This window comes from Panthera pardus, unplaced genomic scaffold, assembly GCF_024362965.1.
Source record: "Panthera pardus isolate Hobbes unplaced genomic scaffold, ASM2436296v1 HiC_scaffold_8, whole genome shotgun sequence".
NCBI classification, from domain to species: Eukaryota; Metazoa; Chordata; class Mammalia; order Carnivora; family Felidae; genus Panthera; species Panthera pardus.
The window spans coordinates 94,271,341-94,286,929 of NW_026527013.1; the positions used below are offsets into that span (position 1 = coordinate 94,271,341).

At 36.0% G+C, this 15,589-nt stretch overlaps 1 protein-coding gene across 7 annotated transcripts in view; it reads left to right on the plus strand.

The window, feature by feature from the left end:
• The window catches only part of CDK14 (cyclin dependent kinase 14), a 621,048-nt gene that overhangs the window by 358,803 nt on the left and 246,656 nt on the right, over positions 1–15,589 (plus strand). For all 7 annotated transcript variants that reach the window (XR_008420630.1, XM_019443275.2, XM_053898331.1 and 4 more), the window contains one exon: positions 10,858–10,978. Coding sequence is in view for 6 of the 7 variants with exons in the window: in XM_019443275.2 (XP_019298820.1) it covers positions 10,858–10,978 (121 nt within the window). In the remaining variant the exon portion in view is untranslated. The remainder of the gene's footprint in view (positions 1–10,857; positions 10,979–15,589) is intronic.

A 15,589-nucleotide genomic window follows, 5' to 3' on the forward strand; every position in this document is an offset into this window, starting at 1 on the left:
AGAAATGGGCAGAAAACATGAATAGACACTTCTCTAAAGAAGACATCCGGATGGCCAACAGGCACATGAAAAGATGTTCAACGTCGCTCCTTATCAGGGAAATACAAATCAAAACCACACTCAGATACCACCTCACGCCAGTCAGAGTGGCCAAAATGAAGAAATCAGGAGACTATAGATGCTGGAGAGGATGTGGAGAAACGGGAACCCTCTTGCACTGTTGGTGGGAATGCAAATTGGTGCAGCCGCTCTGGAAAGCAGTGTGGAGGTTCCTCAGAAAATTAAAAATAGACCTACCCTATGACCCAGCAATAGCACTGCTAGGAATTTATCCAAGGGATACAGGAGTACTGATGCATAGGGGCACCTGTACCCCAATGTTTATAGCGGCACTCTCAACAATAGCCAAATTATGGAAAGAGCCTAAATGTCCATCAACTGATGAATGGATAAAGAAATTGTGGTTTATATACACGATGGAATACTACGTGGCAATGAGAAAAAATGAAATATGGCCTTTTGTAGCAACATGGATGGAACTGGAGAGTGTGATGCTAAGTGAAATAAGCCATACAGAGAAAGACAGATACCATATGGTTTCACTCTTATGTGGATCCTGAGAAACATAACAGAAACCCATGGGGGAGGGGAAGGAAAAAAAAAAAAAAAAAAAAGAGGTTAGAGTGGGAGAGAGCCAAAGCATTAGAGACTGTTAAAAACTGAGAACAAACTGAGGGTTGATGGGGGGTGGGAGGGAGGGCAGGGTGGGTGATGGGTATTGAGGAGAGCACCTTTTGGGATGAGCCCTGGGTGTTGTATGGAAACCAATTTGACAGTAAATTTCATATATTAAAAAATAAAAAAATAAAAAAAATAAAAAAGAAAAAAAAAAAAAGAAAAAAAAAAAAACACCTCTCAGTTAAAAAAATCCACATCAGTAAGGATACTTCAGAAGAGCTTTTTCTTGTTTCATTACATATCCTACAGACTAGCTTTAACAACATCCACATCCACCTTTTAAAAAAATTTTTAGCTATTTCTCTCTAAGTTATCACCGTCTCTGGCTAACTGCTCCATTTCTGGGGCTACTGCTTTCTGCCACTTTCCACTTTAAAGCAGACAAACAAAGCAGCACGTGAGAGCTGCTCTCATTCCAGAAGTTAGAATAAAAATTCCAGCAATCAGAACCTAACTGAAGGTTTCTGAGCATTTCTCCAAAGTACTTTCTTTTCAAAGGTCTCTTTTCCTGGAGGGCCCATGGTGTGATTGTTGTCTGAGGCTCCCTACACAACACTGGTCATTTTCTCTCATTTACTCATATTTTTGGAACCTCCTTCCAGTAAAACCAGCTTGTGTTTTCTCCTCACTTCTCTTTCCTGTCCTCACCCTGTTGCTGTTCCCCTCCCAGCAGGCTGACCTTCCACCACTCTGGACTTGGGAGTCACTCAGTCTATGCCACTCCATCTAGATGTATCCCAGGAAAATCTGAGAACATTTGTTCCCAGGTCCCCAGTCTTCCTGAGGATGCAGTGGCACTGCCTGTATTCACATCCTAGCATGGCCACTTATTACTATGTGACCTGGGGTAAATTGGTTTCCTTTCTGTTAAGTTAGGATATTAATAATCATGCTTCCTTCTAAGTTGTTGCAGTGCGTAAATGAGATCGTATATCTAAAAACCTAACAGATTGTAACTTCTCATTAAATTCTCATCAGGTTTGCCTCTTTATTATAAGCACCAGCATATTCACTGATCACTGATTTTTTTTCATATTTTAGTATTATCCTTAGTAAAATCAGGTAAAAATACTGCATTACCCCACCCCTGACTTTTAAAAAAATTTTAGGTGTTTTAGGAAAGAAATGGGAATGATTTTCTTATAGGCCTTCCAGAGGAACACTCACTCTAAATCTTATTCCCCTTAAAAGCTAAAAATTAATGAGAGCTTATGTTGTCATTTCAAATGCTATGTATGTACGATAATGTCATCTTTACATATTGCCTTCTTTCTGTTTAAGCACAAAGGATACATCTGGCATAAAATCATAATTATTTTTACCTAATTTGACCTCGATATAGTTGTGATTATTTAACAATCTTTCTTTAACACATACCACTGCATACTCATATAATATTTGGGGTATATATTAATACATATTTATAACCACATGGCCTAAAAATTCTGAGTACTATGTCTTGATTTAAAACTGATATTCTTATGATGAACTTAGTATGTTTTTCCTCTAATTTATTGGGAAAGAAAATCAGCATGGATACAGAAATTCATGTAAATTGCCAAATTAGTCCGATTATGAAATTCATTTTCTATATTGTGTTGTCATCTAGCATTGGAATAACTATGAGTCTCACTAAGAGAAGCAGAAACTAGAACATGGAATGTAAGGCACTGAGCTGTGAGAGTGATGATCCACTGTACGGAAAATGACTTTGCATTCTCTGTTAATGCAGATGTGATGGAAGAGGATCACTGAGGTGGAATTATTTACTTGAAAGCCTTTTAAAGAACTTGAACTGGGGCGCCTGGGTGGCGCAGTCGGTTAAGCGTCCGACTTCAGCCAGGTCACGATCTCACGGTCCGTGAGTTCGAGCCCCGCGTCAGGCTCTGGGCTGATGGCTCAGAGCCTGGAGCCTGTTTCCGATTCTGTGTCTCCCTCTCTCTCTGTCCCTCCCCCGTTCATGCTCTGTCTCTCTCTGTCCCAAAAATAAATAAACGTTGAAAAAAAAAAAATAAAAAAAATAAAGAACTTGAACTTATATGATCTTCACACATTTAATGAACAAGGTTTTTAGTAATATTTCCTTAGGATCACTGAGTTTTAGTACTTGAATGGACTCAAAGTTGCTTTGCTCTCACCCATGGGTCAACAAACTTTCTTAAAGTACCAGATATAGCCTATGGGTCATAATCTCTGCCAAATACTCAGCTATGGTGTTGAGCACAAAAACAGCAACAGATAACATTGAATGAATGGGTATACCTGTGTTCTGGCAAAATTTATTTACAAAGACAGGTGGCCGACTCACGGGTGCTTGAGAAATCTGATCTCAGCCCCCTTATTTTACACATAACATAGCAAGAAAGCTTAAGTCACTTAATCAGTGAGACACAACTAAGTAGTTAGTGTCAGGACCACTATAAGGCACTTTGTTTTTTCATTTTGCAAGTCTTCCAGTATGCAGGCTAATGCTCAGACAACAATAGCATATTTCTCATATGGTAGTCAGCCAAAGGATTCTGACTAATTGGTCTTACCATCATCACATCTGTTGGTTTCATATAAAGCAGAATTGCCCAGAGAAGTATATTGTTTTTATCTTCTATATAAAATAGAAAACAAAATTCTCCTATATATGAAATTTAATTATTTGAATAATTCTTCTTGTTTAGAATGTCTGTATTAAAATGTTATGATCATTTTTGTTATTTAAAATGAAAGGTAGCTTTGGATAGTATCTCCATTTTAACAACATTTGTTCTTCCAATCCATGAGCATGGAATGTTTTTCCATTTATTTGTGTCTACTTCAAGTCTGTTCATAAGCTTTCTATAGTTTTCAGCATATAGATACTACCCAAAACAATCTACACATTCCATGCAATCCCTATCAAAATAACACCAGCATTCTTCACAGAGGTAGAACAAACAATCCTAAAATTTGTATGGAACCAGAAAAGACCCCAATTAGCTGAAGTATTATTGAAAAGGAAACCAAAACTGGAGGCATCATAATTCCAGACTTCAAGCTATTATTACAAAGCTGTAATCATTAAGACAGTATGGTACTGGCACAAAAACAGATACATAAATCAATGGAATAGAATAGAGAACCCAGAAATGGATCCACAAGTATATGGCCAACTAATCTTCAACAAACAGTAAAGAGTAACCAATGGAAAAAAAAGACAGTTTCTGTAGCAAATGGTGCTGGGAAAACTGGACAGCGACATGCAGAAGAATGAACCTGGACCACTTTCTTACACCATACATAAAAACAAATCCAAAATGGATGAAAGAGCCAAATGTGAGATAGGAAACCACCAAAATTCTACAGGAGAAAACAGGCAGCAACCTGTGACCTCGGTCACAGAAACTTCTTACTAGACATTTCTCTGGAGGCAAGAAAAACAAAAGCAAAAATGAACTATTGGGACCTCATCAAGATAAAAAGCTTCTGCACAATGAAGGAAACAACAAAACTAAATGAGAACAGGTATTTGCAAATGACATATCTGATAAAAGATTAGTACCCGAAATCTGTAAAGAACTTACCAAATTCAATGAAGAAATGGGCTAAAGACATAGACACTTTTTCTTTTTCTTTTTTTTTTTTTTAACATTTATTTATTATTGAGAGACAGAGAGAGACAGAGTACGAGCAGGGGAGGGGCAGAGAGAGAGGGAGACACAGAATCTGAAGCAGTCTCCGGGCTCTGAACTGACAGTACAGAGCCCCATGGTGGGGCTCGAACTCACACTGTGAGATCATGACCTGAGCCGAAGTTGGACGCTTAACCAACTGAGCCACCCAGGTGCCCCTAAATAGACACTTTTTCAAAGAAGACATCCAGATGGCTAACAGACGTATGAAAAGATGGTCAACATCACTCATCATCAGGGAAATACAAATAAAAACCACCATGAGATACCACCTCACGCCTGTCAGAATGGCTAAAATTAACAACTTCGGCAACAACAGATGTTGTCGAAGATGCAGAGAAAGGCGAACCCTTTTGCACTGTTGGTGGGAATGAAAACTGATATAGCCACTCTGGAAAACGGTATGGAGGTTCTTCAAAAAATTAAAAATAAAACTACCCTATGACCCAGAAATTGCCCTAGTAGGTATTTACCCAAAGGATACAAAAATGCTATTTTGAAGGGGCACATACACCCCAGTGTTTATGGTAGCACTATCAACAATAGCCAAATTATGGAAAGAGCTCAAATGTCCATCGACTGATGAATGGATAAAGAAGATGTGGTATATATATGCAATGGAATACTACTGGGTGATCAAAAGAGTGAAATCTTGCTATTTTCAACAATGTGGGTGGAACTAGTGTATTATGCTAAGCGAAATCAGTCAGAGAAAGACATACGATTTCACTCATGTGGAATTTAAGAAACACAACAGATGAACTTAGGGAAAGCGAAGGAAAAATGAGATAAAAACAGAGAGGAAAACAAACCATGAGAGACTCTTAAATACAGAGAATAAACTGAGGTTGCTGGAGGGGAGATGGGTAGGGAGATGGGTTAAATGGGTAATGGGCATTAAAGAGGGCACTCTTAGGGATTAGCACTAGATGTCATATGTAAGAGATGAATCACTGGGTTCTACTGCTGAAACCAAGGCTACATTATATATTAACTAACTTAAATTTAAATAAAACTAAAAAAATAAAAGGGAAGATAAAAAATCTATGCCCTTTAGGATAGGTAGTAATTAGGCATAATTTATTAGCTTTAAAAAATCAAAGATAATTAAATAAAATCAGAGTAAAATAAAATATTGCATTAACCAGTTAAAATGGCTTTTGAACTTTATTTTATTAGAATTTATTTTCAAAGATTACTCCTATTCAGTTGAAAAACTCTAACAAATGCCAATCAAAACATTCTTAACGGATTTTTGGAATCCTGCAAAGACTAGCTTCTGTTAAAATAGAAATCTGGACAAAAAAGAAAACAAAGATGTTTCATCAAAGGAAAGAAAAGGATATTATAATTGTATCCCAAAACTTTTTTTCCACTTTAAGTAATACCAGGTGATATTAAATGTATGAAAATAACCTCAAATACCCACATTTCGTGCTTCCTATGATGGCAAAAATGGGCAAGGGGATTGGAGAATGTCCAACTTTCATAGTGCTTATGGGGAAAGATTGGACATTGAAATCTTTTATTAAGTTTCACACTGAAGAGTATTCCAAACAAATTTTAACTTTCAATTAATTAATTTCAACAAATGTAGATTTTTTTTATTGTTTAGAAAGTATTTTGAAATTGATAACTGTTTGCCATGGACAGACTTTCGGTTAGTGTAACAATCCAGCAAAAGATGAGGGGGACCTAAGAAGGAGGAAGAAGAAAAGGGAAATTATAAAGTAAAATCCATTGAGTTCTGTAATTTTGTAAATGGAAGGAGCCTACAATGAAACAAGCCTTCTGGCTTTGTTGAATAATGGATGGTGATGTTTGGTGGTAAATTCTGGAACGTTGGAGGAGATAACATTGGTGGGAGAATTGGAGACAGGAAAAATATTTGTGATACCTACGTAAGATCTAAGTGGGCTTTTTAATATAAAAATATAAAATTTTAGGGGAATATTGATGCTAGAGATATTTATTTGGGATCATTAGCATATAGACAGTAACTGAAGCCATGAGAATAACTCAGATCATCCAGGAAAACTTACCAGGTGCAGAGGGAAGAGGTTAAAGCCAGAACTCTGGAGAACACCAGAAGAAAATACTTCTTATTTTGGTTTGTATGATGGTTGTTTATTGGTACATTCTAAGAGCAGCAGTAAAGAACTTTCAAACTGCTTTAGCACATCATAAGGTATTAATATAAATCCTCTAGGAGGGAGGGGACTCCATTAAAAATTTATATGAGAAAAGAAGTTTCTGACCAGTTCCCAGGACTGTGGAATGGAAAAAAATACATAAAAGCCTTTCTCTGCCCTTACTCTATGGACTGGCACATGGAATAGAGAAGTCTTTCCCTTTCCAGACTAACTGCCAGATGGTAAAAAGTACCCAAGGATTTCATGTCTGTTTGGAATCAAATTGTGAAGAAAAGAGCTGCTGTCCTAGAAATACTGATTTTGTGATTAAGAGCAAGACACTCTTTCTGATTATTTTGTTTGGGAAATGAGATATGTTGAGAGAGGGGTTTGGAGTTGCTCTGATATAAAAACAAAACTACTGACAAGCACATGTCCTCTGGGAAATGGTGGAAGCTATGCTTTTATATCGTGTTTCAGTTGGTTTTTGCAAGTCCATGTAGCTTTTGCCATTCTAAATAATTAGAAAGAAACAAGTCATTGTTGCCAGTTATTTCTCAATTCCTTGGTCAAAGAGTTGAGCAGAGACATGGGAATTGCCATCCTTGTACCCCTATGCTAGGTTTAGCAATTTTATTCATAGAATTAGAGGTTACTCAATCCCTGCCCAATTAAACTGTCTGCACAAGGGACTCACTGGAATTTGTACATGGAACATGAAATCTAATGTATATCTGTGTACAGCTAAAAGAATTTTTTGACTCATTTTTGGAACATGAAGCAGTGAAATGCATTTATTCTTGGACTCATGGCATATTCCCTGCACATGACTGTAGGGACTTGTAGTTGGGTCATGTTGAGTGCCTGTACAATATCTTTATACCTATGCCTAGTAAGGAATTGCATAGCCCCAGATCTGAAACCTGTGGACAAATGTGAGCTGGAGGTAAAATCTTGTGAGAAATCGCCTCTGGATGATGTTAAAACATGGCACTAGCCACAGTTACCTCCATACACTTGGGAAATGACTGGTTTGACTCTATAACCCTAGCCAAAACCAGCAGTTAAGGGCATATAAGGAAAGATCCTAGATGGAGACCAAGACACTCCTGTTAACTCTTCTCTATCCAAAAAGTCAAATGAGTAAATTTAAAAGAGGGGTGGCCAACAGTGTCCACTGCAGATAAGGCCTGATGAGTGTCTATTGATTGATGCTGAACAACTGGTCTGTTTGGCACAAATGTTGGAAGCATTGTCACATGATTTATTCTGTGTCCGTCCCAGAGGAGAGAACCAGGTTCAAGGTGGCAGCAGATGTTGGATAACCATAGAGATATGTAGAGGAATTCTTTCATTGGGTAAGACATTAACTGTAAAGCTTCACTCTTCTGGAAATCTCAGATGCTTCTGTGCTAGGTAGTATCAAGGTTGCCCAACTTTGGATAATTGGCAATAGGACTTAAATATCAGGATTTTTTTTTTTTTTTTTTTTTTTTTGCTCTGTCCTAGGGTTTTTCTTTAGTTAGAAATGGTAACCTCTTAAAGTGGGCTATGATGAATTGTTATGTAAGCCATTTTAGATGTCCCCTTTCTTATGCACATGCTCCGTCAAAGTGGCAGTGTGCAAATAACCTGTACCCATCTGTTTAGCATTTCACTTTGCTTTTTGACTCTTTAATTCAAACTAAACATTAATATAAGAAGTTTTGATAATAACCCATGAACTTCATCCTTTTTAAAAGGTAGTGTAGCTCTCTTCCTGTAGTGTAACCATAGCAACTGACAAGGAACAGAGAAAGAGAGCTTTCACACATGCTGTGCTAATTAATCCTGTCCTACAGTTTTCCTTCAACTGGAGGATGCGGTTTAATAAATTCTGCATGAGTAAGCGTGTTTTGATGCATGACTGTAAATACATAGCAATATCTTTACCAAAAATATGGATTAACAATGTAGTTATATTCCTACTTCAGGGTATACTTTTTTTTTGATTCATTGTTTTAATAATTTGCTCCCTCCCTGAAAAACTTCGGGATTTACTAATCTTTTTAACTGAACAGACATATTTTCAGGGTTTAAGCCTTTTGTTTATCAATATACAGGACCATTTCCACAAGAAAATGTCTTAATTGACTATATCAAAGTAAGAGGATAGAAAAGTTTTTCTCAAGCGATACAGAAGAGTGTTTCTTAAAAATATAGTAACATTCTTCAATATGACACATTAACATGCAAACCATTTTAAGAAACTATCTTAATACATTAAATAGCTAGATACTGCAAATTCATTTTCACTCTTGATTTGAGAAGTTATATGACCCATATGAATGGTGTTTGCGTAGTCCTTGACCTAATAAACATGGGAAGGAGGACAATAATGGAAACAAAGAATTTTTTTCTTTTTATATTTTTCAGATGTATTTAACCAGTTTTACAAACTTACATTCAGAGTGAACATAATGGACCTAAAATCGCATAATTATTTAGATTTATACTATTTCTAGCTTATTTTGAGGTTTTTATTCTCTCTTTGAAATGGGAAATACCACAATTTTCTATAACCAGCCTGGTCTTTTGAGCTGTCAAAGAAAATCTCAGATTTTTTTCATTCTCCTATCCCTCTAGCCTAGCTTTCTGTCAGCAGGGCCTCAGAAAAACCAAGGGAATCCAGCCTGAATGTTTTTGGCATCCCATTTCACTTGACAAGAGCATATGGAACGAGTCAGAACCTATTTCAGGACTTGTACTTCTTTGGTCTGTGTATAGAAACATGCTAATTTGAGGAATTAAATCTTCTGATGGGATTATTAAATTCTGGAAACACTTTACCATTCTGATTGTCCTATCTATTGTTCAGTTTTACCTGAATTGAGATAGGATCAAACTTTGCAGAGAAAAGAAGTAGAGGTTATTATGGAAATCTGTTATTAAAAATAGTTGTTCCACTTATGTATAGAAAAGTTGGAGAACATATATAAATATGTGTGTGTTAGTTTGTACATGTTGATATGGAATACTTATAAACTTGAAACAATTTATAATATACTATTGTTTTATTATAAAACCTGTGTTAGAGAAAAAATTGAGTTACTCTAACCATAGTTGAATTAATTAGAAATTTCTCATCAGCTGTCCTCTTAATTTTAACATTTTCATATAATACAGTTAAGGGACTATCAAGTATTTAATAAACAGGAAAAAAATTATGTCCCTAAGTACTACTTAAAAATTTAAATTGTCAGAACATTAAAATAAATGTTATGGTACATTTATTGTAAAAATGGTACATGTGCTTTGAGCCTCACAGTGATAAATAATACTTTTCACTTGTCATTAATGAACATACCCAGATAGAAAGCTGAATTTTTTTCTTTTAAAAAGAACATTTATAGATTTTGTGATTTTTTAAAAGAAATTATATATTTATTGTAGGAAACTTGGGGAAAAAATTGAGAAGAGTGTATTAAGTGAAGAACAAAACTGAGTGATCCCATTTTCCAGAGCTAGCCACTGAAGACATTCAAATATTTTCTGCCATTCTTTTTTTTTTAATGCTGAAGTCTTTATGGTTATGAGGTCAAACTGCACATAATCTAGCACAACATATTACTATGACCATTTTCTCCATTTTTAAATTCTTAGGAAACATTTTTATTTATTATAATATACCTCGTCATCCCATTGTTTCATATTTAAGTATTCCTTTATAATTATTTATTTAGGTGGTTTTCAGATGATCTTCCTAAATAAATGTTTCCCACAGAGCATTTAACAGAACACTGAAAGAAAAAGAAGCTTTGGAAAAACCCTTTGAGAAAAGCATCATATTCTCTTCTTTCAGATTCACAATACACATTAGAATAATTAAGAACACTGAGAAGTAGTACAGTATGAAGACCTGTTTTAACTTTTAACTTGTTAAATCGTCTTTTCCCAAAATGATTTGACCTTGGAATATTTTTCTGTAGCACTTACTTATAACTCTCAGAACTAGAATTCTATAGAACATTCTTTGGAAAGTCAAAGAGATTTCTAAGCTTCTGTGTAATATCTAATCATTTATGAATTATTTGTTTACTCTTCTAGGATTTTATCAGATGTATGATGCTTCAGTAGGAAAACAATTGATCTATCAGTTATTAGCATTATTTGAAACAGGTAGAACACAATATACCTTCCCCAGCCTTTCTAGTAACCTTGACATGGCATTTGTGATTCTGTATTACAGTGTCATGTTTGACCTTTTAAAACTGTGAACATTCAAATTTAAATTCCCTTGTTCTATTAATGCCTATCAACTTCTTTATGTTTCCTGTATTCCACAGGTCTTGCAAGAGCAAAATCTGTCCCTAGCCACACATACTCCAATGAAGTGGTTACCTTGTGGTACAGACCTCCAGATGTCCTCCTGGGCTCAACAGAATATTCCACCTGCCTTGACATGTGGTGAGAAATGGAAGATTTGCTCTAGCTAATCTATCTGTAATGCCTGGTCTGGGTCATGCCCAGACAAACATTCTAATAGTTTGAATGAAGATTAATGGTGCAGCAGTGTTTGCCTGTGTGTGGCAGTATTGCTGGATTTTTTTTTTAAAGCATGATTGAGAATATTCCTTAATCAGAGACTCCCTTGCAGATGGTGTCTGGTAATGGTTCTTGAGGGACAAGGGGCAGAAGTATTTTTCTGTCAGTACAATGGTTTTTCTCTCTAAGGGTCTCAATTTGTAGCTCTGTTTTATAACAAGGAGGTATATATCTCTAAACAGTAGTATGGGTTGGAAGTAGTAGGAAACATGTTTAAGTTCAACAACAAAGCTCAAATTAAGTGGTCCGAAAATTTTGGTGTAGGCACTAAATTTGGTGCAGTACACTCTAGAAAGCTGGGTACAAATAACCCAAATGATATCAAACAATTACTTTTTGAAAATATCACAATAAGTTTAATTTCAACAGAGTCTCGGTTTCACACAATGGTTTAGCAAAACTTAAAAACCTGTTTAGGAAGCCCAAAGATTAATAAGTTTTAATGGATAATTATTATTAATTATAAAGTATAATGAGCTCCCAATCCAGTGTGATCTAAATCAAATAATCAAATAAGGGAATATTCTCTTTTTTTAAGTTTACTTATTTATTTTGAGAGAGAGAGCATGAGCAGGGGAGGGGCAGAGAGAGAGAGAGAGAGAGAGAGAGAGAGAGAGAATCCCAAATAGGTTCTGTGCTTGAGAGCACAGGGCTTGATCCCATGAACTGTGAGATCTTGACCTGAGCTGCAACCAAGAGTTGGATGCTTAACCAACTGAGCCATCCAGGCATCCTGGGAATAATCTTATTTTTAGTACTCAGGAAAGGCTTCTTAGTGACTTGAAAATGTCCTCTATTAGTAGAAAAATCTCTTTTCTAGACTCACAATTGTGTTCAAAGTAAAACAACTCACATAACACTTGTGCTATTTTATCCTAGGAATCATCTTCCATGAATGATTATGCCCCCATATGCAGAATTCAGCTACATGTCCTTATAATGTTTATGACCTCGATAAAACTTCCCCATGTGTTATTTATCTTCCTGCCATGTACTTACTTCATTGTTCTTCTCTCAGTAATCTTGGCTTTCAGTAAATTAGGCTGTAATGAGGGGCCTGGCTTCTTTCCTGATGTTTTTGATCCAAACATTTTACAGTGAGAAAACAATCAAGTTCCTTGTGATGTAGGGCACAATGTAGATTTTCTTAATTTAGGTTCCAGCAGCCACCACCCCCCTGCCCAAGAATAGGATTTCAGGATCTGTGAAACCACTGAAAATATATGCAACATTTTACGTACACATGAATATATTTATTTTTATGGGGTGTAGATCTGTAGCTTTCAATAGAGCTATAAAAGAATCTGGATCATCAAACAGGCTAAAATCTAGTGTCATAAATTTTGTGATGCCTTATAATAAATCTAATACCATTGTAATGCATATTCCAAAACCCAGAGAACAAAGGTGACCATCTATTATTAAGGAGCTGAGCTAATTCATTTTTTCATCACAGTTTTCTTTGTTTGTTTGTTTACACAATTACTTTTTTCCCCCAAGGCTAGTCAGGGGCTTGGGCAAAATACATATTTTGATCATTAGTGGTAATGGAGGAAAAGGTTGGAAATAAAGGTCAGTTACTACATCAGGATATCAGTTACTAACTTTCTCATTCCCTTCCTCCTTCTTGCCTCACCGTTGGGAGTTGGATATATAAATTATTTTATATAATAATTAATTATATATTAGTTAATATTCTCGAGTTACGGACTATTTTTCTCTTTTTCAAGTATGAAAATTCTAGGTTGTCTTTCAGTGAGGTCAGTTAAGGACTCTACTAATAGAACATAATTTGGAAATATTTGTGGCTTGGGGCCAGTCTTGTCTTAGTGCTTGGCAGTTCAGTTAAGACTCTACCCTCATAATCGGAAGAAGCTGTTTTTTATACACTAGTGGCTAATTTTTTCCAAACCTTTAAGAGTGCTCTTTAACGTACAAAGAACCACATGGATTATGACTTGCTGATATTTCTGTTTCTGATATGTAGTATTTGATTTCCAGCCTGTGCCCCAACCTGGGGCACCCACCTTTTTTTTCTTTCACATCTGTCTGTGTGTGCGTGTGTTCATCCTCTTGAAGAAGGCTTGGGTGCTTTCTATTAATTTGCTTTACACAGAGACATAATGAAGCATAAGAGGAAGACTATTATTTAAGTGGAAGGGAGGAAAACTGATACAAAGTAGAAGACCCCAAATGCCCTTTTGTCTACATGCCAAGATTATTCATTGCCAAAACCAAATAGTAAATGTGTTGTATTTGAGCAGTTCTCATGCTTAATGGCTTTTCATTTTCAAGCCCTAAAATCTGAGTTATGTCTATGCTATGCCTGTCATTCTCACTCTGATTTCATTCCAAGCCGTTTTCTAAAAGCCATTTTGTTATTATCCTCTAAGTCCAATAAAGTGTATATATTTTTCCAGTTAGAGAGAAGTTCACAGGGCACTGATTTTTGCATAATCAATGACATCAATACTGGGTATTCACAGAACTGGAAATGGGACTGTAATTGAGTCATGGCTCAGCTGCACCAAGGAGAAGTGCAAATATGAATGCATGAACAATAGCGGGGAGGCAGGTGGTAGTGGGTTCAGGCGATTTTTACAGTTCATTTACCATCCTGGGGCAGTAGGGTAGTAACTAAAAACTAACGATCCCTACACAGTGTTACATTTTCCAGTTTTCTGTTTAAATAGCCGCAGGCAGTAAAAATATTAATGAAGACACATACGCATTAACATTGGCAGCAAGTGACGGAAAATCAGAGCTCACCGTGTTGATTTACTGCACTGGGTCTCCAGCACCGTGGCAAGGTATAAACATACTGTGCGATTCCAGAACACAGCAGGAGACACAGGTTTTGATACCTTTGTCTCCCTCCATGAAAGAGGATTTAGGCAGAGGAATCAAATTGGACATTGTCTCGTGTATAACTTCTCTTAATTCTTGGATTTTGTCACTCTTTGAAAGTCAAGGCATAGGAATTCATCTTTAAGCTTCTAAACCAAAAGGCTTACAGACTACTGAGAACCACATTATGAGAAGTGCAGATGTGAAAAGCAGCTTATCTGCGTAGTTCCTCCCCTGTCAGGGAGTTCTGCTCTAGCCGTGCAGGTCATTGCTCTGCATAAGCTTTCTGTTTCTTTAGAGAAGCTCATAAATATGTTTAGAGCGGCCTTTGTTTTCTAAAGTGGAAGGTCACTTGGGATTACTTATAAGGGATTAATTTTTAACAGAAGGTGACTAATGTAGCTAAGAAGTAATAGTATCTCAGCCACATCATAGTGCTTCTGGGGCCACAATATGTAGTGGCCCTACCTTGTGGAATCAGTGACAGCCCTCCCCAACATGATGTGTGAAGAAGGAGAGCCTGCCATTCTCTTCCCGTCATCATCTTTTTAAAAGCTAATTAACATATTAACTATGCTTGTCAAAATGTGGGGCAAATCATTTATAAATAAGCCTGTCAAATGTAATGAGATTGCATATTAAATCACCCTTTTCTCCATTACATCTCTGATTTAAGATTAAAATTAATTTATTTAACATTGTAGCAGCTGGGTGGTTAGAAAAAAACTCCCATACCAGTCTTGATATATAGAAAAATGTCTGCTTCCAAATTGATTTTGCATATATCTGAAAAGAAATTGCCTATTTATTGAATATTATAAGGCCATTTAGCTTTGCTTTTTATTAAATAAGTCTAATCACCATACATATTGGCAACATACAGAGTTCTGTCGTTCTTAACGATCACTCTTGAACCAAGGAAATTTATGTTATAAAATAAGATTTCCTGGGACTCAGGTTTGTTTACCAGTATTTTATGAGAGAGAATCATAAATGAATTCTACTATCACCCCCACCCTGAAAATAAATTTGTTCTATATGAGGTCCTGCCTTGAGTAACTGAGTGATAGTAGTAATAATAACTGAGTCTTAATAGTAATAATAATAGTACAAATAACAAATACTTTTATTGGACACAAACTGTTTTCTAAGTTTCTCTTATGCATTTTGATTACTAATCTACTGCAGCGTGACACAGTAGAAGGCAAAAAAACACAGAGGGACTAAATAAGATAGTAGAGGTCTTTTAATTAGTAAGTAGAGACAACATGCAAACTTAGGGCTAACTCACTGCAAAGCCTTTTCTTTTTTACAACATATTGCATTATCTCTTAAGGTGATTTATAAGAAATTGGTTTTTATTTCACTAGTAAAGTGATTCTAAAACTCAATACATTCAATTCCATTTTTATAATTTAGGTTACGCTCTGAGTCATTTTTGGATCCTTTACATGCTTCAAATAAAGTAGGTGGCTTTCACTCGCACTCAGCAGGCTTGTGGACTGCCTTTCTCCCCTCATGTCAGTGTTCTGTATTATGCCGTTTTATTCAAGGAGGAATTTCTTTTAAATAAACTTACAACGTGATTCATTGGATTGAATGCATTTTCATGAGACCAATATCTGT